Source organism: Nannobrachium achirus, assembly GCF_963921795.1.
Source record: "Nannobrachium achirus genome assembly, chromosome: 4".
NCBI classification, from domain to species: domain Eukaryota; kingdom Metazoa; phylum Chordata; class Actinopteri; order Myctophiformes; family Myctophidae; genus Nannobrachium; species Nannobrachium achirus.
Window position 1 is genome coordinate 48,579,832 of NC_137813.1, and position 25,544 is coordinate 48,605,375.

The following is a 25,544-nucleotide window of genomic DNA, read 5'->3' on the forward strand; positions in this document are numbered from 1 at the left end:
TGTCGTCTTTGCCACAGGACACGGCCGTTGGACAAACGTATATGTTAACCTTGAGAAGAAACGGAATTGGCACGTTGAGCTACAGAAGAACAGAGAGGGGGAGGGAGCCGTCAATACAGCAGTAGTAAAATTCAAGTCTAACTACTACATGTAGATAACATTCATACAGTATATGAGAGAGAGGTCCTAGGTACCTCTTTTCGTTTTGATTTTGTACACCTCAAACATAGGCAATTCAGCATACGTGTAATAGAATACATCATGTAATTGGACCGCGTACTGTAGGTTGACTTAAAGGATACATAAAGACGTAAGTGACATTCACCGTTTAATGGCCGATATATATTGCCATGTCACTGCTGAATTGTGTTCAAAGGCAATTTCGCACTAAAACGTGAGCTTAGCACAGAGAGAGAGAGAGTGTTCTCTCCCCGCGTCGCCGATACTCAACATCTCTCTGTCCCTTTACCGTCATCCTCTTGCGGATCAAAAATGTAACATGAGCGAAGCTAGGTTTATGCTACCAAACAAAGTGTAACCTGTACTGTTTAGCTGACGAGGCAAACATAAATATAGGGATCGTCGTGAGTCCACTCAGTTTCATTCCAGGATGGGAAAACTCACAGCAACAGAGCCAACAGTTGTACATAATGTAGTCTGGGGGGGGTTTTGACCACACAAAGTGCTTTATACTGTAAGACGCATACAAATGTATAAGTCATCACTGACCAAACAGTGAGGTGTGAGCTAAAGGATGCATATGTGTCTAATCATCATAACAGAACATAATGGAACCCTGAATGTTCTCTCTGAAAGAAATCTCGGCGTACGCAGCAAAATCCAGAGAGCTAGTTTTATTCATAATTATTAGACTTTTTTTTTTTAAATTAACGCTGGATTTTGCTGTGTCGTTACATGATGTGAGGCCTCCCCTAAAACATGTAGGCTTTGGCAGGGTGTAAAAACCGTCTCAGGGGCACACTGTACATTTTAACCCCCCACCACCCTCCCACACTTGCCAACACAACACCACCCACTGCTATTATTGAATGGGGTGCGGGTGTTGTCTTTGGATATCCACAGCAGCATCCTATGTACTAAAAATCCCCGCTATACTTCGTTGCGTGCCGGTGTCACGTACGTGTGCAAATAGCAAATCTACAAGCTCACAATACGCCGCGGTGCGACGCGTTGTGAGCTTGTAACTTGGCTCTTTTTTCGACGTGCGACACCAGCACGCAACTATGTATAAATCAGGCTCAACTATCATCAAGCTTTGTTCATTGGCTCTGACAACATGAGTTGTAACAGTCTTTATAAGAGGATCTGATCAATGACCAATGAGAAAGCAGATGGACCAAGGCAGCCAATGAGAAGAGCAGCAATGAAAACCAGTCACTTGACTCTTTACTTTGTTTTGTTTTTTCTTCTCGTTTCGTTTCACTAAACTATGAGCTGTTAAAGTTGCTAATGGACACTAATGCTTGAATTGTGCAAATAAGTTACAGTTTGTTCTGTATCGTATGTTAGAACTTTAATATATTGGTATCTTTTAATTCTTCATCACAAGCGTGATATCGTTTCACCTTTTACTTTCGCGGTCGTCTTCATTCGACTCTGTCATCCCTGCAGCTATCGTTGCTTTCCCTAAGAAATTAACCCATTTAGGCCTAGAATTATTGAATGCTTCAACCAGTGAAAAATAGCAGATATACAAGCTTATATACTGTATATATGCGAGCTTGTAGATCTGCTATTTTTTTTAAATCGTGAAAATTAGAATTTTTACCCGATTCTATAAGTGTCTTTTGAATACTTCTAAGACTTTTTGAAAAATCTATTTTTCTATGTCAGCAATCTGGCCAGCCATCGTCAAAGAAAAGGTCCTTTTCACTTAACTGGAGCTCAGTTAGTCTGTTCTTGAGAGACTACTATGTCAGTGGTTCTCAAACCTTTTCATGTGAAGGACCCCCAAAATGATATGTATTTGGCCACGGAACCCAATCTCAAAATATTTATTTCCAGGGACCACCCAGAAGCAAAATTTGAGTGACAAACGTTCGCTTAGAAAATGCATATATTCAAAGATTTGCACACATTTTCACGACTTTTTTTCAAAAATAGCAGATCTACAAGCTCGCAGCGCGGCACTCGGTGCCGCGCTGTGAGCTTGTATATCTGCTATTTTTCACTGGTTAAAGCATTCAGTAATTCTAGGCCTAAATGGGTTTTAAAATAAGAGCAAAGTGCACAAATCGCCGCGCGTGTGTTTTTTCACTATGATATGAGGCACTGTCTCATAAATGGTCTCCAGGGTCAGATGACCTCCCCCCAAGGTCGATAAAAATAAAACTCTGTAAAACATGTAGATAATATGACCGTGGAGAGCTGTGGTTCTGCTTCAGAGGACCCGGGCTCATCCTCCTCCAGTCAGAGCAACGGCACTCTCTCTCTCTCTTTCTCTCTTTCTCTCTCACTCCCTCGCTCCATCTTCACTGTTGCCTGTGGAACAACGGGAGAAAGAATGTGAGCAATTATTAGTGCCATAGAGTTATCATTGTAATAACTATGTTGAAAACAAGTGACCAGTCATTATGTTCCTGACTGTAGTCTAATTCTGGAAATAGCCAGGCCTTGTATTTGGCCTTTAACCCCTAGCCTAGCAGATCATCTTTTGCTGGACAGCCAGACGGTGTGGAGACCAGACCCCTAGAAAGAGAGAGTTATGACTCCCATTGTAAGCGTGGAAAGCATAGTGGAAAGCTAGCTTAGCCTAGCTTACAGGAGCCTGTTCTCATTCTTAGTGAGCCTTTGCTGCTCTTCAGCCCCGTCCGCCCCCATTATAACCGAGGCATTTTCACTCGCTGGTAAGTAGACTAAATCACGTCTTTTTCCCCCTTATAATAATGTTGTCTACCTTGGAGAGGCCTGTGAATGAGTTAAAAGGGGTAAAAAGACGTGATTTAGTCTACTTACAAGCGAGTGAAAATCCCTCGGTTATAATGGGGGCGGAAGGGGCCGAAGAGCAGCAGAGGCTCGCTAAGAATTAGAACAGGTTCCATGCGAAGCCACTTCCGGTCTGCGGCGAGATCAAAGCGTGTCGCCACTCTGCTTACACTGCTCTGGTGGAGACTAGATGGTTATATGAGACGTCTGTTTCTCTCCTAAATGTCAACTTAACATTTTGGAATACCATGTGTATGAATGTCAGTGTATTAATGCTTAAGAACTGAGAGAGAAGTTTAAGTCTGCCTTCATTTGCTACATCAAATTTAAAGATCCATTCATGAGCGCAAAACAAAACTATCAGTGTCTTTGCCTTGTGTTTGTGTCGTTATTGTTTGAGGTTCATGTCAAAGACACTTTAAGAATTCGGTAACGGAAATCCATAACCAAGATCACAGAATAGAAGAATATTAGATGTTGGTTTATTGAAGCCTTGATGCTTTGAAGATTTCCCACTCCATTAACTCCGACCTGCTTTCCTACCTTCAATAACAATGTGTTTAAAAAGTGAGCACTATATTGTCACTGTCGGGTGGAAACCTCGTATCTCCAAGTTTCCAATTTGTATGCTCTTTTCATAAAGCAAAGCCCTGCTTCATCATACAAGTCGCACAAAACTAGTGAAAATAGCTGATCTACAAGCACACAACGCCTCGCACCGCGAGGCGTTGTGTGCTTGTAGATCGGCTATTTTCACTAGTTTAGATCATTTCAAAAATGATAAATACAAAACTAACGGTTTTGGACATACAAGGTTTCCACCCGTCAACGATATGCTTTGCAGAAAACACAGACCTGCTCCTGAGCCCATGTTGGGGTCATAAACTTGTGTGATGGAGAATCGAGAGACGCTGAAGCGGTTGAATGGCACGGCCACCGTTTTGCACGTCTCGGGACTCTTGGGGGGACAGGTGGGGGGAGACGAGGGCTCTGGGACGGTAGCAGGGTTGGATGGGTTGGACATCAACGGGAGGTCGTCCTCCCACTCATAACCTCCACCTGAACACATACACACAAACAGCAAAGTTTGATTAAGTTTTAGTCAATCTTTAGAATATAAAATCTGATTTAGTTTCATTCACGTTTTAGTCATCTGAAATGTTTTGGTCTAGTTTTAGTCGACTAAATATCATACGATTTTAGTCGACTAAAGTAAGGACCGCAGGAATACACAAGAAACGGAGGGGGAGAGAACTTTACTCCGTTTGGTCCGGTTTGACTCCCAGTACGTAACACTCCGGATGATTTATCTCCGTATACGGACGCTTACGGACAGCACCCAACTGAACGGACTGAAGATGTATCCGTAGCAAGAAGTACCCACGGCCACCGTTGTCAAACATAGGCGCAGTAGTGATGAAAATTACTTTTCCTCTGCTCTATGACAGCGGTTCTCAAACTATGTGTCCCAATGAGAAATATATTGTATCAAGAAACGGTAAAAAAGGAAAGTCGCAACTCACAACAGGACGGCTTGACACACACACACACACACACACACACACACACACACACACACACACACACACACACAGCTCTAACAGCGGTTCTCAAACTGTGTGTCCCAATAATAAATATATTTTATCAAGAGGTCGTTACACAACCACTTGAAGAGGACGCCTCGACTCCAGTCCTCACTCATCACGCATCAACAGTCATCAGCTGAGCACAGACAGCGAGGCACACAAGTCACAAGAAGAGATGATGATGCGGCTCATTTATTACTTGGGAATTATGTTCAATATATGAGCGGGTGTGTACGTGTGTTTTGTTATAATTAGCCTACTCCGGGTCCGCATCCATGTGGTTAAATGTGTACCCTCGCGGAGTTGCATTTACCGCGATAATGTTGCCGACAGATAGCAGATCCAGTCCAGACTGTTACCACGTATTTATACTGTACCAAACATCACGGTGGGTCAAAAATCTGTGATTCTACATATTTTGGCTAAATGCTTCGGTTTTTACACGTGTGAGGACCACCTTCATGTGGCGCGCGGACGCAAACGGGAGCAGAATTGGAGCGGAGAGCGGGTCGGCACATAAATAACGTGCATGTCTACTATGAATGGCAACGTAATTACCGTACGTAGTTCCTCACCCAAAACGTACACAAAATCAACCATCCGTAACTATAAATGGCCCTTAAGGGCTCCATTTTCGTCCATGCCTTACTCCTTACTCCTCATCCCTAAACCTTTTTGCCATTTTTTACAATTTTAGCTGATCTACAAGCTCACAACGTTTCGATGTAGATTGGCGATTGGTATTTTTAAATGCATTTCAAATGAATAGAAGACAAAGAGCTCAGGGATAAGGGATAACGGATGAGGCATGGACAAAAATATAGCTTTAAATCTACATTTTGTCTACATGAATGTATTTTGGCAGACCTTGATGGCGTTGTAAAGACTCGTAATGCTTGATTTTATACGTTGTTGTGTGCTGAAAATAGCCGCTGATGGCCTAGTGGTTAAGGCGCATATTATCCTACATCTCTCTCTCCCTTTTCCCTGTCCCTATTCTCTAGAAAAGAAGACTATCCAAATAAAGGCAGAAAAGCCCCCCCTAAAAATACAATTAAAAAAATAGTTTACAAATGGTCTATTTTCATGCAGAACACCCTTGATAAAAGCACCTTCTTCTGAGGTGTTCCCGTCTATGTCATCGGAATCAGAGAATGTGGCTTGGGGTTGGGTGTCATCTTCGGGGTTTGGTTGTGGCTGGATGTTGGCGATTTGGGCCTCTTCTGGAGCGTCCTGCTCGCTAGGCTCTGCTGCTCCTCCAGACAGGATGTAGTCAGACAGCACTCCCGTGGGGCTCTCCTGGAAGTCAGAGTAAAAAATAATAATAAGAAAAAACCTTAAAACAGACGTTTTCAACCAGTGGTCCGGGAACCACCAGTGGTGGATGAGGAATTGGTAAGAAAATGGACCCTTATAGATCTTTAACTCTTGAGAGCGTAACATGAAACCAAACGGACCCTTACGGGTCCATTTGGTTTCATATTACGCTCTCAAGAGCGTTACATTATTGTTAAACACTTGCATTACTTAATTTGCAAGAAGTCTACAGAATTAGAGAATGTAGAGTAATTGTTATTTTGGTCAACGTTTGCCTGTTATCTCTACTCTGGTAACACATCAATACAGCATGGAATTGTGGACAAAATCTTTATCCGATGGTAACAAAATATAATCTCCTCAAATGGTGGTCCGTGGCTCAGATGCCGAATAAATAATGGACCTTGATGTGAAAAGGGTTGAAAACCACTGACTTAAAAACAATGATTTTTTTTTTTTTTTTTATTGCGTTCATAATGTACGAAAAACACAGACCTGGTCAAAGAGGAACACGGTGACGTCGTCGAAGAAGGACACCGCCTTCTTCTTGGGCTCCAGCTCGTCGCAGAAGGACTGCGTGAGCAGCGTGGGCATCTTCAGCAGGCTGCGGAGGTGGCGCGCCCGGCTGCAGTCGCTCACCACCACCGGCACCGTGGGCGAGGACTCGGCCTCGCTCTCCTCGCTCTCCTCCTCCTGGACGACGTTGGGGTGGGCGATATGGAAAAATACAATATCACGATATTTTCCCCAAGCTGTATCACGATACAAGATTTTATCACGATTCTTTTTCACGTTGGTTTTGGTGGTTATTTTTCAAGTTGCTTGACAAAAACTAGACTCTCTGGGTTCCTTTTGGGAGGTCTAAATTGAACTTTACAAGTATGTAACTCTGACAGTATACAAATGAAACCAAATGGACCCGTAAGGGTCCATTTGGTTTGTATACTGTCATTTGTATACTGTCAGAGTTAAGTGGAGACCTTGAAATTTTAAAGTTTGAGAACTACTGATTTAGACCAAAATGCAGTTTTAACCCATTTAGGCCTAACCTATAGTTAGGCCCAAATCAGAAATTAGCCTACAAAAACAAATATGTTGATACATACTGTACATGTACATGCCCCTCCCATACACTAAAATGTGTACCCGGCCTGAATCTCTGTATTAACAATTAAACAAGATTGTTTTACAAGGCTCCCTCAATTGTATCACGATATATATACAATATCTCTGAAAAGGCATATCGTGGAGACATTGTATCGTCTCCACGATAACTATCACCATATCGCCCACCCCTACCTGGACGTTGTAGGTGCGCAGCTCCTCGTCCGACTCGCTGTCGTCCGAGTCGTCCTCGTCCTCGGCCTCCTCCAGCGGGGCGCGCACGTCCTCGCCGCACAGCTCCAGGAAGGAGGACGAGGACGAGAGGTCGGTCGGACCGTTGGACTCCTCGCACAGGCTGTCCTGCGAGAGAGCAGGGACGGGACGGCGTGAACGTTTCATATCACGATTGTTGTGACCAGAGAGATCACGATTTACGTTCTTATCGCGATAATCAAAATAGACCCCAACATCCATTATCCTGGGGCGGAACATTTGCCAAAAAATAGCCGATCTACAAGCCCACAACGCTTCGCAACGCGTGTGATGTGATCCCAGGGCATGACGGAGGACGATTTCACGATAAATTAAATCTCCACGATACGTTGCGACGCGTTGTGAGCTTGTAGATCGGCTATTTTTTGGCACAGAGATTTGGTAGAGAATGGAAAAAAAACTGTGTCAAGTACGTATATTATAAGTAAGTTTTACCAATAGAGGGTTTAAATGGTACCGCATATGCAGCTCGGCAAATAAAAGGTGGATTGATCCCAGTGCACGACAGAGGACGATTTCACGATAAATGTAATCTCCACGATACGATTATCGTGAGTTTGTTTATTATTTATTTTATTATTTATTCTACGATAAAACGATAACATCGCTTATCGCCCCATCCCTACCTGCGAGTCGCACTCGTCCGCGTCGATGTCCTCGAAGTCGTCCGCGTCCACCCTCACGCCCTCGCTCCGGTCCCCCGCGTCCTCCTCCTCCTCCTCCTCCTCTGTCGTGTGGTTGAACTCGGGCGGCTCCTCCTCTTCCGTCAGTTCCTCCCCGTTGTTCTCGTTGTCTTTGGCGCCCCCCTCCTCTCCGGAGTCGGTTATGGTGGACTCTGAGGTCTGGGACTGGACGGGGGAGTAGTTCTCGGAGCCTCTGTTGGGCTGGTCGTGATTCGACGAGCCCTCCGGGACCACGGAGGAGGGCTCGGAGACGATGGAGGAGTTACAGTCCGAGGGGTCCTCCGCGGACTGCTCCGTCTCCAGGCCCAGGTCCTCCTCGGCGGGGGCGGCCTCCTTGGTCAGGCAGCCCCCCATCTCCGGTGGGAACGGCGACAGCATGGCCAGCCCGGGCGCGTGGTGGGAGGCCGGTGAGCCGGGGCCGCCCCATTCAAAGTCCACCATGACGCAGCTTTTGTTTCGCCTCAGATTAGTCAAATGTCTTTCGGTGTCAACCTGCGGCTTGATAAGGTCATCTTCTATGGTCAAACTCAGTTTGCCAGGATGCAAGCCGTCGCCGGGACCGGCGAAAAACGTGCCGCCTACGTCTCGAGGGCTCCTGTCGTTCTCGGCGTCGTAGTCGGAGAAGTAGGCCGAGTCCCTGTACGGGTTCTTGTTACTCAGGCCTTTCAGTTGGAGCTCCTTGCTGCCGGAGGCGCTGCAGACGGAGAACCCTTGATTCAGATCCACCTGCAGGACCAGTTGGGGTTCCCCGCCCAGCCCGGGGCTCCCCTCGTCGCCACCGTGGGCATCTCCCAGCTCCCTGAAGATGAACTCTGGAGATTCGTTGTTCTCCGTGTCGTAGCCGCTGTCCAGGGACTTGGGCAGGATGGGGGTGATGAAGGCGTCCGGGCTTAAAGCCTGGTCACAGGGGCTGGCCGCGGAGCAGGACAGGTCCAGGGTGTCTGCAGAGTCGGGCGTTCCCACGGGGTTCTTCAGCGGGCTGAGCTCCTCGTCCTCCACCTCGGCGTAGTCCAGGTTGAAGTCGGCGAAGATCCCCGACGTGATATCGGTGATGTCGTCGTCGTCGCTGCAGTCGCCCATGTCAACGAGGCTGGAGTGTCTGAGGCCCACGCCACTGTCCAACCCTCTGCTTGACTCGGACATCTCGGGGTGGCTCTGCCATGTACCCCCCACCACGCCTCCGGGGACCCCCACGGTGACCTTTGTGTCTTTCATGATTGACGGAGCGTCCCAGATGTTTGCTCTCTGCTGATCGGACAAGATTCGTATTTGCTCCGTGTGAGCCTCCATGTAAGAGGACGGAGATTTGATGTAGCCGACCTCGGGAATCATCTGAGGTTCCGAGTGCAGACGCTCTCCGGTGAGTTTAGATGGCTTTTTACTGTCTCCCTCTCGTTTGGAGCCAGAAAGATAGTCAATGCTTGAGACGGCCGCGTCCACTTGAGAGACAGTTGGCTCTTTTTCTTGGTGACACACTTGGATGTATGTGCCCAACTCTTTCGGCGTGCAGGCAGAGGTGCAGCTGGAGTTGGAGCCTGCGGCCTCCAAGTAGCCAAAAGACCTTGAGTTGTTGCTGGCGATGGCCTTGGTCCCAGGCCTCAGATCTATCACATTTGTGGAGGGTGTGGTGTAGTTAAGGTCCAGATAGATGTCCTGCCCGCTGCCCGTTTGCCTGCCATCAAGGCTCAGGCTGTTGTTGTTAGCTGAATGGTTGGACGTCCAGTTGGTGGCTTCGCCCTCAGAGAAGAGGTCCACGTCATCCTCTGAGTCCCCAACCCTCCCCCGGCCTACCAGCAGGCCGTCCCCTGTCTCTACATCAATGCTGATATGGTTAGCAATAGGCAGAGGCTTCTTGAAAGGACCCATCATGTCATAGTAGGCTTCGCTAACTGTGCTCCTTGCTGTGGTTCCCTTGTTCGATTCTAGGTAGGGATCGCAGAATCCTAAGCTGGGGCTGCTTATTGCTTGTGACACGCCCCGTGGGTTATCCAGTCTCCCTGGTGGATAAAGAAGGCTCTTTTGGGACTCTGTTGGCGTTTCTTCTTTAGATACAGAGGATTGGCTGCCCATCGTGTTGACGGGCAGCTGCTCACAGTAAATGCTATCTTTGTGGCTAGGAGAGAGGCCGCTATGGGAATGGCGTAGCTGTACAGGGCTGGTGCTGGATTGTCCAAGCAATGGCTCCATTGTTAGGGAGACAGTGGGGCTTGCATCTGAGTCATAGGCAGCGGGCCTGCCATTATTGGTCGCCGACCAGTAAGCATTGGAGTGGGCCGTAGACAAACTAGTCCGACTCGAGGACGACAGCCTGCTGTTACAGGCCTCCAGTCCGGGGCTGTAATCGATCATCGCACTATCCTCCAAGTTGATGTTGCACTCTACTGGCTCCTCGATGCGAATGTAGTATTCACTGCCGACCGAGGGACTGTGGGCACTCAGCACCGGCACCACCCCCGGGTGATCAGGCTCATAGTAGGAAGGGGAGATGGCGGAGGCCAGGCTATCAGACTTGCAGCCCCCAGAGTTGCCTCCCTTCATGGGGTAGTAGATGTCCTGGTAGTGGGGGTTCCCCTGGCCCAGCGGCCCACTGGTGGACGAGGAGCAGTACGGCTGCTCGGCTCTGGCCTGCTCCCACTTGTACTCAAAGTTGAGGCCGTGGATGCTCTCGGTGACGGTCAGCAGGTCGTCGCCCGTGTCGGAGTGGAAGCTGTCGGAGAAGTGCTCCAGGAGGGGGAAGGAGGAGGAGGTGGCGGAGGAGGCCAGCTCCGCCGCCGCCTGCGTCTGGGTGGTGGTCGTGGTGCCCGGGGGGGCGAGGGGGGCCAGGCCGGGGCTGGGGGTCAGGGGCGGGGCGGTGGACGCGGCGGTGTGAGAGGCGCTGCCGAGCAGGTTGGGTCTCAGGGCGTTCCAGCGCTGCTCAAAGTCCTCCTCGGCCTCGCTGGAGCCTTTGGCGCACAGGTAGGTCACCAGGAGGTGGACCTCCTCGGAGCAGGGCCTCAGCTCCGGCTGCAGCCAGCAGAACTGCATCACCTCGTACCTGGGCAGAGAGACCAGAGCAGACGGGAGGAAGGAGAAGAAATAGAACATGTTACTCCAAAGCAGTGTTTCTCAAACTTTAAAATGTCAAGGTCAAACAAAGGGTCAAACTCGTTCTCCTGCTATACCACCAAAATGTGGAATGCCTTACCGAAGGCCTTAAAGGAGTGTTGATCCCTAACATCCTTTAAAATCGCCCTGAAAAACCACTTACAGGCAGCAGCCGTTCGTAACTGGTAAAACAACCCTAGCCCAGCCTTAACCTCCCCCTGACCCTTCTTTGTAATTATCTACGGTAAAAAAAATTGCACTGTTATTTTTTTATTTTTTTTCTGACTACGGTATATCTACTGCATAGTACTGTGTTCTATCCGTCTGTCACTCAATGCTTTAATGGTTTCCTGTGCAAATAAGCCAAGTGCTTACTGCTTACTAGGATCTTCTTTCAGTTGACCTTGTACCAGTAAGCTGTACCATCATGAAACTGTACCTTTTCCTATGCAAACTTCTAATAAAGTCTTCAATCAATCATTCAAAGGTCTTCCCTTAACTCTGACAGCGTACAGAGTTACAGACGCTGTCAGAGTTACAGACTTTTATGGGTCAAATTAGACCCCCCCCCCCCTAAAAGAACCCAGGATGTCCCTGGCATCCATTTTGAGAACCACTGCTCTAAAGGTTTGCTGATCACAGGTGAATTTAATTGATTTAAAGGTAGCTACAGTAGATTGAACAGGGAAAACAAATACACATGGTTTGTACGCTTAATTAGGAGAAAGCTGCTGAGTGTCAGCAGCACCATACGGTATTTGTTTTGCATTTAGATATGATACAGACATTAACCTGTTCTAACTTCTAAACTACCAATATGGCGATATAAAGTGATTGTAGGTTATGCTTGAAATCATGAAATGTCATTCTCCATCTTCTCAGATTTCATTGTAATCCTTCTTGTGTCAACTGAATTCACTATTGACTATTCACCTGAATAGATTATGATATTGTATATATTGTATTTATAAGTGTAATCCTAAAACCATAAAAACAAATAGTAGGGCCCTAAACTGCTGAAACTTGGTATAGACTAGAGTGTACCAAGTTTCATGCTTTTATGAAAAAGTGAATATATTTGTTTAACCTGGACTAACAGAAATAGTTAGGTAAAGTTAGCCAAAAGTTAAACCAATCTGGGAACTAAATCAAAATCAATATCTTTCTTGACAAATGTGTTCATAAAGGTGTCAACTATCACCTCTGTACTTTCTCAATCACAACTCCCTTGGGGAACTTTGTGGGAACCAATAAAAGTTGGGTGTATCGGGATACCTGGGCCTGGGATTAAAGGGGATAAAATGAAAAAATGTCAAAATGGGGTGTGTAATAAGGGTATTTTTGGGCTGCTGAATCCATTCCAACCATTCGTTTTCAGTTTAAATGACTCCTTGGCCATAAAATAGGCCTAATTGGCTAAGGCTTAGCCAATCATGTCATTCGAGTTCACATGTGTCCTGTTATGCTTTAAACCCTTTTGAGTGTTCCTTGTCAGATTGTATCATGTTATCATGTGTGTCATGATGTGCGCTTACCCACCTGATCTTGAATAGTTTTCATGAATTCAAACCCTACTCCAACCATTTTTTTTATTGACAATATTATGTCTCGTGGACACAAAAAGGTAGTTTGTTGTGGCCTATTTTATGGCCAAGGAGTCATTTTTACTGATAACTAATGGTTGGAATGGATTCAGCAGCCCCCAAATACCCTAATTACACACCTCATACGCTCATATTGGCCATTTTTTATTTTTTCCCCCCTTTAATCCCAGGCCCACGGGATACCCCCAACTTTGATTGGCTCCCACAAAGTTCCCCAAGGGAGTTGTGATTGAGAAAGTTCAGAGGTGATAGTAGACACCTTTATGAACACATTTGTGAAGAAAGATATTGATTTTGATTTAGTTCCCAGATTGGTTTAACTTTCGGCTAACTTTACCTAACTAAAAGACAAAATGAAGTGTCTAATATGGATGATGTCAAAGTGAACATAAAGGACATTAGGAATATCGATCATCTGCTTAATTTCTAGCGAAGAGGAAATATTGCTACAGTAGCTTGATGCACAGGCATAAAGAGATATTGATTTGGAAAGCAGGACATTTAATGTGCCGGCATAAAAGGCATCGATTGGTCAGTCGAGAGGATTATGTCTATTAATCATCGCTACTGTCTATAATGAGGCGTGGGAATAACTGTGTGTGTGTGTGTGTGTGTGTGTGTGCGTTTGTCTAGCTATACTTATGGGGACCATACGCATGTTCACACACCGACATGCTGGGGACGTCTGACACAGTGGGGACAAAATCGTAGGTCCCCATAATGTTATCATTCAGGAAGATAGGGGGCAGTGTTGCTGAAGTGTCTGGTGTTTTTGCCAGACCCATGAAATGGGTAGGCCTACATAAGCAAATGTCGGTCTGTCCCTTTTCTATATAAAGGGTATATATGATGATGACATGATGATGACATGCCTACAAAAGGCATGATGTCATAAATGATGATGACAGACAGGGGGTCTGGCACAACCAGGTTGACCTGGTCTAGTTTTTAAGCAAGTCCCTCAATTCGCGTTTTCATGTCATATGACACACACACACAACAGTGGGGACAGCCCCCATCAGACGATAGTTGGTACTGCAGTTTGTGTGTGAGTGTCAGCATGCGCCGTTGAGTGTGTGAGAGAATGGGAGAATGAGAGATTCACACACTACTAGCCAATCACAGGTCAGATATTTGCATACAATGACGTTGGCTTCAAGTCAGCCCATATGGTGGACTTTCTTTCAAGGACTTGGTCCCCGGTTGGTCCCCGTAATGCATGCATACATACTGTTGTGTGTGTGCATACATACGTCCGTGGTTGGTCCCCGTAATGCATGCATACAAACATGTGTGTGTGTGTGTGTGTGTGTGCAGGGACGTGCTGGGCCCCTGATTCAGCCCGGGAAAAGGAGCTGTAGAGGCCCTCATTGCATGCTATAGAGAGAGATCTCTCTCTATAGCGCTGCTGCTACTCAAAGATTTGCCATTTCAGATCATGACAAGTGACAAGCCAGTGGGCCAATTACATGAGTTAAATTTTGTTGGGTGGAAACCTTGTAATGATTTACAAGGTTTTACAAAATGATTTACAAAATGATTTAAACTAGTGAAAACAGCCAATCTACAAGCACACAACGCCTCGCGGTGCGAGGCGTTGTGTGCTTGTAGATCTGCTGTTTTCACTACTTTTGTGTGACGGCCTTGGTGAAGCAGGGCTTTGCTTTGCGAAAAAAATTACAAATTTGAAACTTGGAGATACAAGGTTTCTACCCGACAGTGACGATTTACTTTGTTGACTGCCCATCCCCCAAAATGGAACGAAGGCTGACATTTTATTTTATTTTTTCCGAATCTTTTCCTGGACCGGCCTGGAATGAACCGGCCGTTCGGGAGTTGTCCCGCTTTTCCCAATGGCCAGCACGTCCCTGTGTGTGTGTGTGTGTGTGTGTGTGTGTGTGTGTGTGTGTGTGTGTGTGTGTGTGTCTTACCAGCGCTCACTCAGGGGGATTTTAAGCTGCGGTTTGGGCAGTTTGAGCTGCTGTTCTTTCACAGCGTAGGTGAGCACCTGCCTGTCAGAGTAGTGTCTGTAGGGCTGGCCCCCCAGCTCAAACAGCTCCCACATAGTCACCCCCAGGGACCTGCAAAAACACCACATTAACCACAGTCATCCTGGCGTCCCATGTTGGGCACATTATCAAAAGATTTCAAAATGTATGTTTTATTTTTATTAGATCTTGTATGTATTTTTTTACATAATAGCGTATCATTGCTGTCAGAGGTGTAAAGAAATTATGAATAGTGAAAATAACGCTGACAACGCGCCGCGTGAACGTGTCTGAATGAATGAATTTGGGCATTAACTTACATAAAGAAAGTGGAAATATGGAGGTTTCTGCTCGACGGCCACAATTTCATGTCACAAAATGACATGTTGTGAGCTTGTAGAGCTGCCATTTACGCTATTTGTCATACAGGCGTAAGTGTTTACGCAACATAAAGAATATTAAATTAATTCTAATAATGTTTTATTTGCTAACAGTTTATGGCTGATATAGGCTTTTGTTTACTTTTTTCAACCTTGTATATACAATATTGTATATTGTATATACAATAATACGATAATCAATCAAATTGATGCAAATGTTTGCTCTGCTTTACAAAGAGTGCTTAATTATCCACGAAAGTGGTGCATCATTGAGTCCTGACCAATTTCTGTGATCAAGAATGTTTCTAGATTAGTATGAAGTATACAGTATGTGCATCTGGGTCAGTTTGCAGTACTGTGATGGTCCATCCTGGATCCTGAAGCTCACCATACGTTGCTGGTCTTGGTTTGGTCAACTATCAGGAGGTTCCCATGGACATCGTCGATTAGTTCCGGGGCGATCCAGCGCAGGGGCACCCAAATCTGGTCCGGTGTCACAAAGTAGTCATCCTATACAATACGTGACAAAAGATGAGCACGTTTAGTGTGTTTACTGACAGTGACAAGTTACATAATACAGTAATCAGTGTTGTTTTTGACAGCAAATTTTGATAGTCTTTTGAATAAAATTTCATTTAGTTTTAGTCATAATTTAGTCACCTGAAAAGTTTTAGTTTTAGTCGGCTAACTATCATAAGATTTTAGGCGACTAAATCTACAGTTGATTTAGTCAACTAAAATGTATTTTGGCAGGCCTTGATGACATTGTAATGGCTGATTTTACACTTGGTTGCGTGCTGAAAATAGCAGATCTACAAGCTCACAACGCGTCGCACCTGAGAGCAACCAAACATAAAATGACTCTCTTCTCCACTAGTCCCTCCCTAACGTTTTAGTCTAGTTTTTATTTTGTTGACGAAATTGTCAATATATTTAGTCTTAGTTTTTATTTCGTTTTCGTCAGTGAAAAAAACGCAGTCGACAAACATTTTTCGTCATAGTTTTAGTCGACAAAATCAACACTGACAGTGACCAGTTACAGGACATAATATGGCATTCTAAAATACAGAAATCACTTTGGTAAACGTGGTGGGTCTCAGTACCTTATAGCGGCTGTGGGAGAGGCCGTAGTCTCCGATCCTAACGGACATTTCTGAAGTGAGCAGGCAGTTCCGTAAGGCCAGGTCACTGTCGGAACAACACACTGGTATGAAATCAGCTTTCCCTCTAAAATGCCATGATATTGCAACTTATCCTCATCATCCTTCTTGTAGCTGTGTGGGGTAATGAAAAGCATTAGGACAATACAAGTATAAGTACACGTATAGTACTAACCGAGATGTACTTACAATACTTTTCCATAGATCGGTAGATCAGGTTATTGAACAGTATAGTAATAATAGCTCAGATTTATATACTGTTTTTCTAAGTACCCAAAGTTGTCTTACATAAAAGAAAAGGAACCAACTTTATTAGGAAAAATCAAACCTCGGTTCGAAGTGAAGCGGTGAACTTTTATTCTATGTGTTCTAGAGCTTAAGAATTCTGAATTCTGAATGAATGAATGATTTTATCTGGAGGGCCGAATTGTCATGTGAAGCTTGAACAATCCTCAAAGTATGGTCTCATTGGACATTTTGAATCATCCAATCATCAGACCGGGACGGACATTACACACATATTCTGGACGTACGGGACAGATAAAACCTGTTCATTCTGGACTGAAATGACCATATATGGACATGAACGGGACACACATGGGACACACATGTACGGGACAGATAAAACCTGTTCATTCTGGACTGAAATGACCATATATGGACATGAACAGGACACACAAAGCCACTCCATGGAAGCGGCTTTCACCGCTTCAAAAAACTAAAAGGTTAAGCAAGGGTTGTAGCATTGTTATGCAATATGCTCCAGTAGTTTCTATTCAATACAAAATGGCTTCTCTAACCCCAGCAGCACAAAGACAAACATTACAAGCCCTCACTGACTGTATCTGCACTAATTGTAATTGTCGACGTCATTTATACCTATAACTACAGGGAACTCATCAGCCGTGAAGCCACTTATTGGTTGCCATGGCAATGGCAGCCGCTACAGGGCAGAGAGAGAGAGAGAGGGGTTCACCCCCGGCAACAAAATCACTGATGCTGGAGTCTGTGACAATCACTCAGGCAGCACCAGGATGTTGTTGCAGGGAGAGACCAGCAGGGGGAAGCATAGTCCTTTACGTTTAGACACTTGCCGGGCTGGCTGCTGATGGAATGGACCTGCACCCAGCGGTGGAAGGTAACTAAGTACATTTACTCAAGTAACGTAGCCTACTTAACTGCAATTCCTTAGGTACTTTTACTTTACTTAGAGACTTTATTCCACTACATCTCAGAGGCAAATATTGTGCTTTGTACTCACCACTTACAAAACGTACTTTAACTAAGTATATCTACAGTCATATGACACCAAAATGCATCTGTCCCATCTAGTGCTACCATCAGGCCGATTTTTTCAAACACATTTTTGGACACTGCTCCTACAGATTTCACCCTAAAATCACGCAAAGCGGTACACAGTATGTCTAGAGTCATGTCATCAACAAGGATCTATACCGTTTAGCGTCACCATCAGGCCTATTTTTAAATGCGACCTGACGGTCGCTTATCTCCCGATTAGGGAGTCTTACTGGTATAATCTATTTGAAAACAGCCGATCTACAAGTAGATCTGCAATTTTTGAAAGAAACATATTTTTAATTATTTTTGGAAGAATAGGTAACCTGTGAAATGGGACATTATGCATAATAAGTAGCTTGATTTTTGGTACTTCAAGTATATATGATGCCAACACTTTTACGTAAGTAACATTATGAGTACAGGCCCTCCACATTACCTGTGTATGAAGTTGTACTTGTGGAGATGCAGCAGCCCTGAGGCGATCTCGCACGCCATTCGCTGAAGGATCAGAGGGTCGGGTGTCTCCGAGTCGGTTGCCTGGCAACTGCGGAGGTAGCTCTTCACATCACCCTGATGAAGAGGACACAAACTATCAACCAAGAAAGTGCTGAATGAATCAAAGAATGAATGTCACCTTCAACCTGTCCACTTGACCACGTATGCCCTGCATACTTTGTCATGCGGCGAGTAGCAAAAATAGCCGATGCACCGCAGATGTCGTGGGTTCGAATCCACTGCGGTGCATCCGGCGTTATCGGGCGTCTTTAGCCCCTTTTCCACTGGCCCAACACCACACCACTCCACACCACACCGCCCACTTGTCACAGGTTTTCCACTACAAGGACCTGGGTAGAGTGGTGTGAGAGTGGTACTAAACGTGGTACTAAAAAGTATCCAATCCAGAGTAGGTCTGGGCTAGGCCAAACAGGGCCAAACACTTCATAATGACTGATCACTCACTGACTTTTCATTTAGACCACCAGGATATAGTTGTAATACATGATAATAGATTCTATTGTGTTATAACCACTATTTTAATCTATTATAGTGTATTATAATTATCATAGTAATACATTAATACTTTATAGTGTGTTATAATCACAGTTATAATCCATTATAGTGTATTATAATTTAGGATAGTTGTAATACAAATTTATATTGTATTATAATCACAGTTAAAAGGGTCAATTTGTTTCTTACCGATAGGGGTACTTTTGTGTGATGGAAATGTAGATATTTTTATGTGGTGCGGTGTGGTGTGGTGTAGTGTGGCGTGGTGCTAAAGCTGCAGTCGAAAAGGGGCTTATGCGAACACAACTGGCCCGTGTTCGGGGGAGGGAAGCTAGCGGGGGACGGTGATATCACTGCACTGCATGTATCCCTCCTCACTGGCAGGTGAGTGTCATGAATTGTCTGGTGTATACCTTTTATTGTGTAGTGATGTCCTAGTGTTTCCTGTTTTTCCTTGTTACTGTTACCATTCTTGCTGCACCTACTGGGTCCTCCACTTCTTCCTCACACCGTGACAGTGAGTCGGTAGGATACAACATCAGTGACAATACAAATATGTGTGTGGGGAGGAATGAATTGGCAAAACAAGTACATTGGGGAGAAAAATGGGGTAAAAAGCCCAAAACAACAAAGGAAAACAAAAAAATGGTTGGCTTTGGACTCAAAATGCTAAAGTGATAGCAGGTCTCACCAGAGGGCAGAACTCCATGACCAGCAGATAGGGAGTGACCTCTGAGCACTGGGCCAGACACTGCAGCAGAGCAGGGTGCTGGAGAGAGCTGCCAGAAGAACACACACACAGAGGAGACCATGAACATTTCACAACTATACTAACTATTAGAAGAGTCACTTGTTTCTATGAGCCTCTACGGCAGTGTTTCTCAAACCTTTACATTTCAAGGTCTCCTCACATTTAGGCCTAACCTATAGTTAGGCCTAAATCAGAAATTAGCCTACAAAAACAAATATGTTGCTACATACTGTACATGTACTGTAAGCCCCTCCCATACACTAAAATGTGTTTCCGGCCTGAATGGGTTAGGAAGGGTGATTTCACTTAAGTTTCCTTCCTCCAATCATGATCAAGTGGGGGCAGGCCTTGGTGCGCGTAAGGCCCGCCCCCACTCGACCGTGATTGGAGGAAGGCCCCACTCTATCCTGATTGGAGGAAAACTTGTCACCCAACAGTTTTTGAACTGCTTTTTTCCTCCTCACAGGAGATAAGGCTGAAGTCCAAATATGGACCAAACACTTTACAGTAACTAGCACTATCAGAACCCATTTTGTTATTATTTGAATTAAATCATATTTACACTAACTCTGACAGTGTACAAATGGAACCAATGGACCCTCCATTTTCGTTCCTTTTGTACACTGTCAGAGTTAGGCTGGTTGCACACTGCACTGCGTTTTTTCGTTGCGTTTTGGAAATCCAAAATCCTCTAAAGCAAGGAGAGAGAGAGAGAGAAGAGAGAGAGAGCAAGGGACCCGGTGGTGACAGTTTGCGAAAATCAGAAAAAAATCAACCTTGGTCCGAAAATAAATACGAAACGGGCGGCAGCATGCAAGCATGATTGACATGATGTGAGGTTGATTTTTTTTTAGGCGCTCCGAAATTCACTTCGATATTCGCAGCAGTGTGCAACAACCTTTACATACTTGTAAAGGGTCAATTTAGAGACCCTCCTAAAGGAACCCAGAGGGTCCCTGTAATCCACTTTTGAGAACCACTGCTCTGCAGTGTAGAGTCTGTTAGTTCTCACCGGTATGGCTGAACCTCCTCCAGGAACTGCATCTGGTCTTGGACACTGGCACTGGCTTTGAGCTCTTTCACCACCACCTGGGTGGTGCTGAGGCCCGCATTCACCTCACCCAGCAGGACCTGGTAAAGAGAGGGCAAAACGCACAGTCAGTCAGCATCGAGCACCCATGCACGGACAGAGGAAGAGGGAAGCCATCATGGGGCAGTGAGAGTTTAGAATATGCATGGAGTGTATCGTCGTTGTCGGGTGAAAACCTTGTATGTCCAAAAAACGTTCGTTTTGCATTTATCATCTTGAAAATGATTTAAACTAGTGAAAACAGCCGATCTACAAGCACACAACGCCTCGCACCGCGAGGCGTTGTGTGCTTGTAGATCTGCTGATTTCACTACTTTTGTGCGACGGTCCTTGTATGATGAAGCAGGGCTTTGCCTTGCGAAAGAACGTACACATTTGAAACTTGGAGATACAAGGTTTCCACCCGACAACGACGGTATGTAAGTAAGCAAGAGCAAAATGGCCACCGTGCGAATATAGAGAATTGAAAAGGCTAATAGGCTCTGTGCATAATTATAGTCCCGTGTTTCCAGAAGGTACAAACATATGAAGGAGCCATAGCCTCACGTTGCCAGACACGAATCAGCCGGTGCAGAGTCTGGCAACGTAAGGCTAGCCGAGCCAATCAAAAGAAACTGTTTGTGAACAGTATAGTAATAATAACAAATTGTAAATTAACAGGAACAGGAAATCGGTGCGCAACCGTCTGGAAACCCGGACTACGGTTATGCCCAGAGCCTCTGATGTACCAGATGGACAGCAGAACCAAGTACTGCTAAAGCCAAAAATAGATACGGTACTACTGTACATGATCAAAGTGTTGATCTGCTATTTCCAGCACATATTCTTTGCCTTGAATAATTTTTCAGAATGACTTTCCACTTGTAAACCATGCATACACAAAGGAATGCTAATACAACTGACTATTTGATATAATGTAGATTCAGAATTAAGAAAAAGACCTATCATTTCAGAGAACCTTACAGTATTTACATCTAAAAGTAACAGGCAAGCAAACATAAATTGACTGGAAATGATCAAAATAAACTATTAAAGTAAAATTAAACGCAAAGCTCAAAGCACAGAAAGACAGACTCCACATCACCAGGAAAATATCAACACAATTAAAGACTTAAATATAGCCGGTGGGTATTTGCTCCTCAAATCTCTCCATATTATGGTCTTTGCATAAGATTTACATAAATTTCAGCAAAGACTCTACAAAATGTTCACCTCAGCGACCTCACACCAATATAAAAATAACTGGATTTCTTACATAACTTAGCTCTTTAATAAAGACTTTGGATTACTTGTAGGGTGACATACAATGTCAAAGCAAAGAAAATCTGAAATGGTGTTAAAATGTTAACGTCCATAATATATTAAACTCTAAATCCTCTTAAGAAAGTTAACAAGCAACAAAAGATGTTGAATGTTTAATGTGTAGGTGTGTATGGGCTGTCCAATACACATGTACATATTATAGTCATTTCGTGAGAACAGCAGGACATGGGTTGGCTTGCCTCAAATCTAATGCCTTAAAAACTAATTTACAGTATTGTACAGTACCATCATCAATCATTGGAATAGCTGCCCCTTCACATATGTAAGCAAATCCTCAATCTAATATAATTTAAGAACACATTACTTAAAACAGCTGATCAATAGTCCAGTGTTGGTCATGTCATTTTCTTTCCTTTCTTTTTTTTAATTTCCAGCAGGGCCGTAAACTGAAAACCATTAATGCTGCCCTGCACATACAAGGGTTTGCAGTTCATGCTGTATTTTATGTTTGTCACATAATACGTCTCAGAAAAGACATATTATCTGGTGATAGTTCCTGAGACAAATGTGACTAATTGTAAGATGATGCACAGAACCTAAAACAATTGTATGTGATGAATGAGGTAATGGATTACGAACCCCATGTAAGACTAATGGGGATATTTAAAAATAAATAAATAAAAGGCACAGCAGCCGCTGAGCAGAATCCACAGATCCCAGCATGGTAATTGTAAGGAATTTTGCTGTGAAAGTGCATTTCGACACTTTTTTCTCCCATGGACTGAACATGCTGATTTCCAGAGCCAGAGATTAGCCTGGCTATAGCATGAGATCATCATTCCCATTACCCACACATTCCATACGGTGCACGGCACGTTATAGAGGAGCCGGGTGAAAACTATCAAATGAAACAATTAAGGCAGACGATGATGTATCGTGTCATGAGACCCAGCTGCCGTGTGTCTGTGTGTCATGTGTGTGCGTGTGTGTGGGTGTGTGTGGGTACAGGGGCGTCAATTGGGTATGGCAGGGGTATGCAGCTGCCATACCCTGGGTCCAGGGGGGGAAAATAAAAGTTACTTTTAAATATAAATCTGTGAATGTCTCTTTGTCTATTTGTGCTGGTTATTATTGTTGTTAAATTACAGTAAAATAACTACAAATGCAACATTTTACAAAATGGTCACTTTAACAAGGTATTATAATTATATTCTCCACACTTTTATTCTCCCCATCTTGACAAAATGGTATATTCCCAGGTTCCTGCAGGTCAGCTGCACAGGTGCAATGCATTTGTGGTACATTTACTATATTTTATGCCAAGTTTAGCTGCACTTGAACAAACCATAGAAACGGGGGAAAAGTAGAATGTACTTCTTAAAATAAATGTATCATGCCTGTTGCTAAGGTATGGCAACATGACTGGTGTCTTGCACGCGCGCCATACCTTAGCGTTTTCTGAACTGACCCCACTGTGTGGGTAGAAACTAATAAGGGCCGATAGCTCACCTTGCCGAACCAGCCATGCCCAATCTCCTTCAGATAGAGAAGACTGTGACGACCGAGGTCTGAAGATTTCAGCAGCTGGACTAGAATGACACGATACAAAAGACACCGTTAGATGAGTGAGAGACATTCATGAGACGAGAGACAAAGACAGGAGGAACACTGAAATTGATTGAAAAAGGTTCAAAGTTGTGGCTTGTCACCTTGAGCTTAATTTGGAGGGCTCCTGACTATTATTGTACTGTATGCTCCAAAAAGGTTTTCTTTTTCCTGAGTATACAGTACACTGTGAGCCTTCCTTAATAAATTGAACTTCTGTATTTTACAGATTGAATCAGGACCAAAGAAAGAGGGATGTGCATACAATCGACAACCCATCAATTAAAAATGTTCTTCAGAGCTCAACATAATATAATGAAAGAAACATAGAAGTCCCAGGGGCATTCGAAAAGAGACGGCAAAGAGTCTGAAAGGGAGAGAAAAGCACAGAAAAAGAGAAACTGACAAAATATCACCACGGAACAAAAGGAAAACGTAAGAAGAGTGGAGCGGAAAAGAAAAGTGCTTCCCAGAAAGAGGTACAGGAGAAGGAAGATTTCCAGACAGCAAAGTCATGTTACTTGTCAACTACATGAAGCAATAGCGGCAGGCATTGATAGCGGCGAGGACCTCGGCACCGCAACAGTACCACAGCACGTCCTATTACTACTGTACCACCAACGGCAACCGTGCACAAAATCAAATACCTCCAAGGAGCCTCATGTTCTGATGGTGATGATGAAGACGGCGGTAATGGCGGTGATGTGGATGACGAGGACGAGGTGGTGGAGCGGCCGGCCACTCGGAGCGCCGTGAGAGGGACTGACGAGTCCCCCCGGCGGCGAGGTCGCCACTCGGAGTGTGAGAACCGAGAGCCCGTGGCCCCGCCAACCCCAGCCATCCTCAGCCTCGGGGTGTGTTTGTGAGACCCGGCCGACGGTCGCAGTGTGTGTCCGCGAGGGGGAACGCCGCAGTCACAGTGTGTGTGTGCGTGAGAGACAGAGTGTCGGCTGGGTTTAACCCTCCGAGCCCTCGCACAGCTGTACAAGCTCGCCGCGCTGCCTCTCCCCGTCTGGACCCGGCACATCCCCATGCTGGAACACACAAACACACACACTCTCTCACACACACACACACATGCAGTCCTTGTCCTGGGGCCGCCAGCTGTCACTGTGGAAGCTTTTCCTCCCCCGTTCACACACTATTTGAGTAAATCTAAAACCGAACTGGTCCCAAGCTTGCCGGACGCTCAAGAACCGATATTACTTTGGCTCTGATGGAGAGGTCTTCTCTTCTGGGCTGGGCTGCGAGGGTTCTCTGGCCACGCGTGACGAGACTCTGCTTCCCCATCCGTCATGCGAGTCGGCCAATGTGCCGTCTGACGCGCTGTGCTCCGCGCGTCGTGCCACTTCAAGACAACCCGGGGCCGTGACATTGTAGGCCCACATAATGCCCCTTGTCACCCTTGCACAGCGGCATTCCTCAGCCCTTGCGGCACACAAACGCAGCTCTGTCGAGACGCAAGAAAAGACCTCTGTCACATGCACCCGCACCCCTCCTATCTTCAGCCCTCCCCTCCCCCCCACCCCGCCCCGCTCTCTCAGGGCCTCGGTGCATGCCGCCACCCTGCCCCTCTCTCTTGTCTCTCCTCCCCGTCGTCCCCGTCACAGACCCCTCACTGTACTGAGGCCCCATAATGGCAGTCCTCCACCTCCTCTGCCACGACGTTCCACGGACACTTTGGCCCGGAGCCTCGTGTTTCGCCCACTTCTTCCCAGCCCTGCTAAATCAGGGTCATTGTTTAGGGTCACTCACAAACACTCACACACAGCACACACACACACACACATCCCTCATTCTGCATTGCCTGGTACGCGGTACGCCCACACACACACACACACACACACACACACACACACACACACACACACACACACACACACACACACACACACACACACACACACACACACACACATACAAGGCCCATTCTCCTAACCACAGGATAGCCGGGCAGAGGTTGTCACGGTGATATATATAAAAACATATCCCTCCACTCTAAACAACACATTATCCAGAGAGAGAGAGAGACAGAGAATGTGTGTGTGTGTGTGTGTGTGTGTGTGTGTGTGTGTGTGCGTGCGTGTGTGTGTGTGCGCGTGCGTGCGTGCGTGTGTGTGTGTGTGCGTGTGCGTGTTTCTCTCCTTATTCCACTGGCGTTGCTGAACTGGTCTTTTATATTATTCCCAGTATGGAATGTGTGAGTGTGCGTTCCCATCCTACTCATGACATTCCCAGGGAACCTTGCAGCGACCACAGAGACCACAGTGGTGTGGTGGTGGGATAATGCACACATGCTCCTCCTTAACACATGCACAGACCACAGCGTTAGTGATGGCTTCAAAATGACCCATTGAATAATGATATCAATAACTAAGAATAACAGTGTTGATTTCGTCG

At 45.4% G+C, this 25,544-nt stretch overlaps 1 protein-coding gene across 1 annotated transcript in view; it reads right to left on the bottom strand.

Moving 5' to 3' along the window:
* Positions 1-2,473: 2,473 nt before the first annotated feature.
* The window catches only part of aatka (apoptosis-associated tyrosine kinase a), a gene marked incomplete at both ends in the record, with an annotated part of 70,992 nt that continues 47,921 nt past the window's right edge, over positions 2,474-25,544 (bottom strand). Inside the window, 13 exons of the mRNA XM_080723344.1 lie at positions 2,474-2,502; positions 3,802-4,005; positions 5,645-5,831; positions 6,345-6,542; positions 7,149-7,313; positions 7,853-10,943; positions 14,529-14,678; positions 15,354-15,475; positions 16,069-16,153; positions 17,861-17,994; positions 19,127-19,214; positions 20,199-20,317; positions 23,049-23,128. Coding sequence (XP_080579470.1) covers positions 2,474-2,502; positions 3,802-4,005; positions 5,645-5,831; positions 6,345-6,542; positions 7,149-7,313; positions 7,853-10,943; positions 14,529-14,678; positions 15,354-15,475; positions 16,069-16,153; positions 17,861-17,994; positions 19,127-19,214; positions 20,199-20,317; positions 23,049-23,128 — 4,652 coding nt within the window. The remainder of the gene's footprint in view (positions 2,503-3,801; positions 4,006-5,644; positions 5,832-6,344; positions 6,543-7,148; positions 7,314-7,852; positions 10,944-14,528; positions 14,679-15,353; positions 15,476-16,068; positions 16,154-17,860; positions 17,995-19,126; positions 19,215-20,198; positions 20,318-23,048; positions 23,129-25,544) is intronic.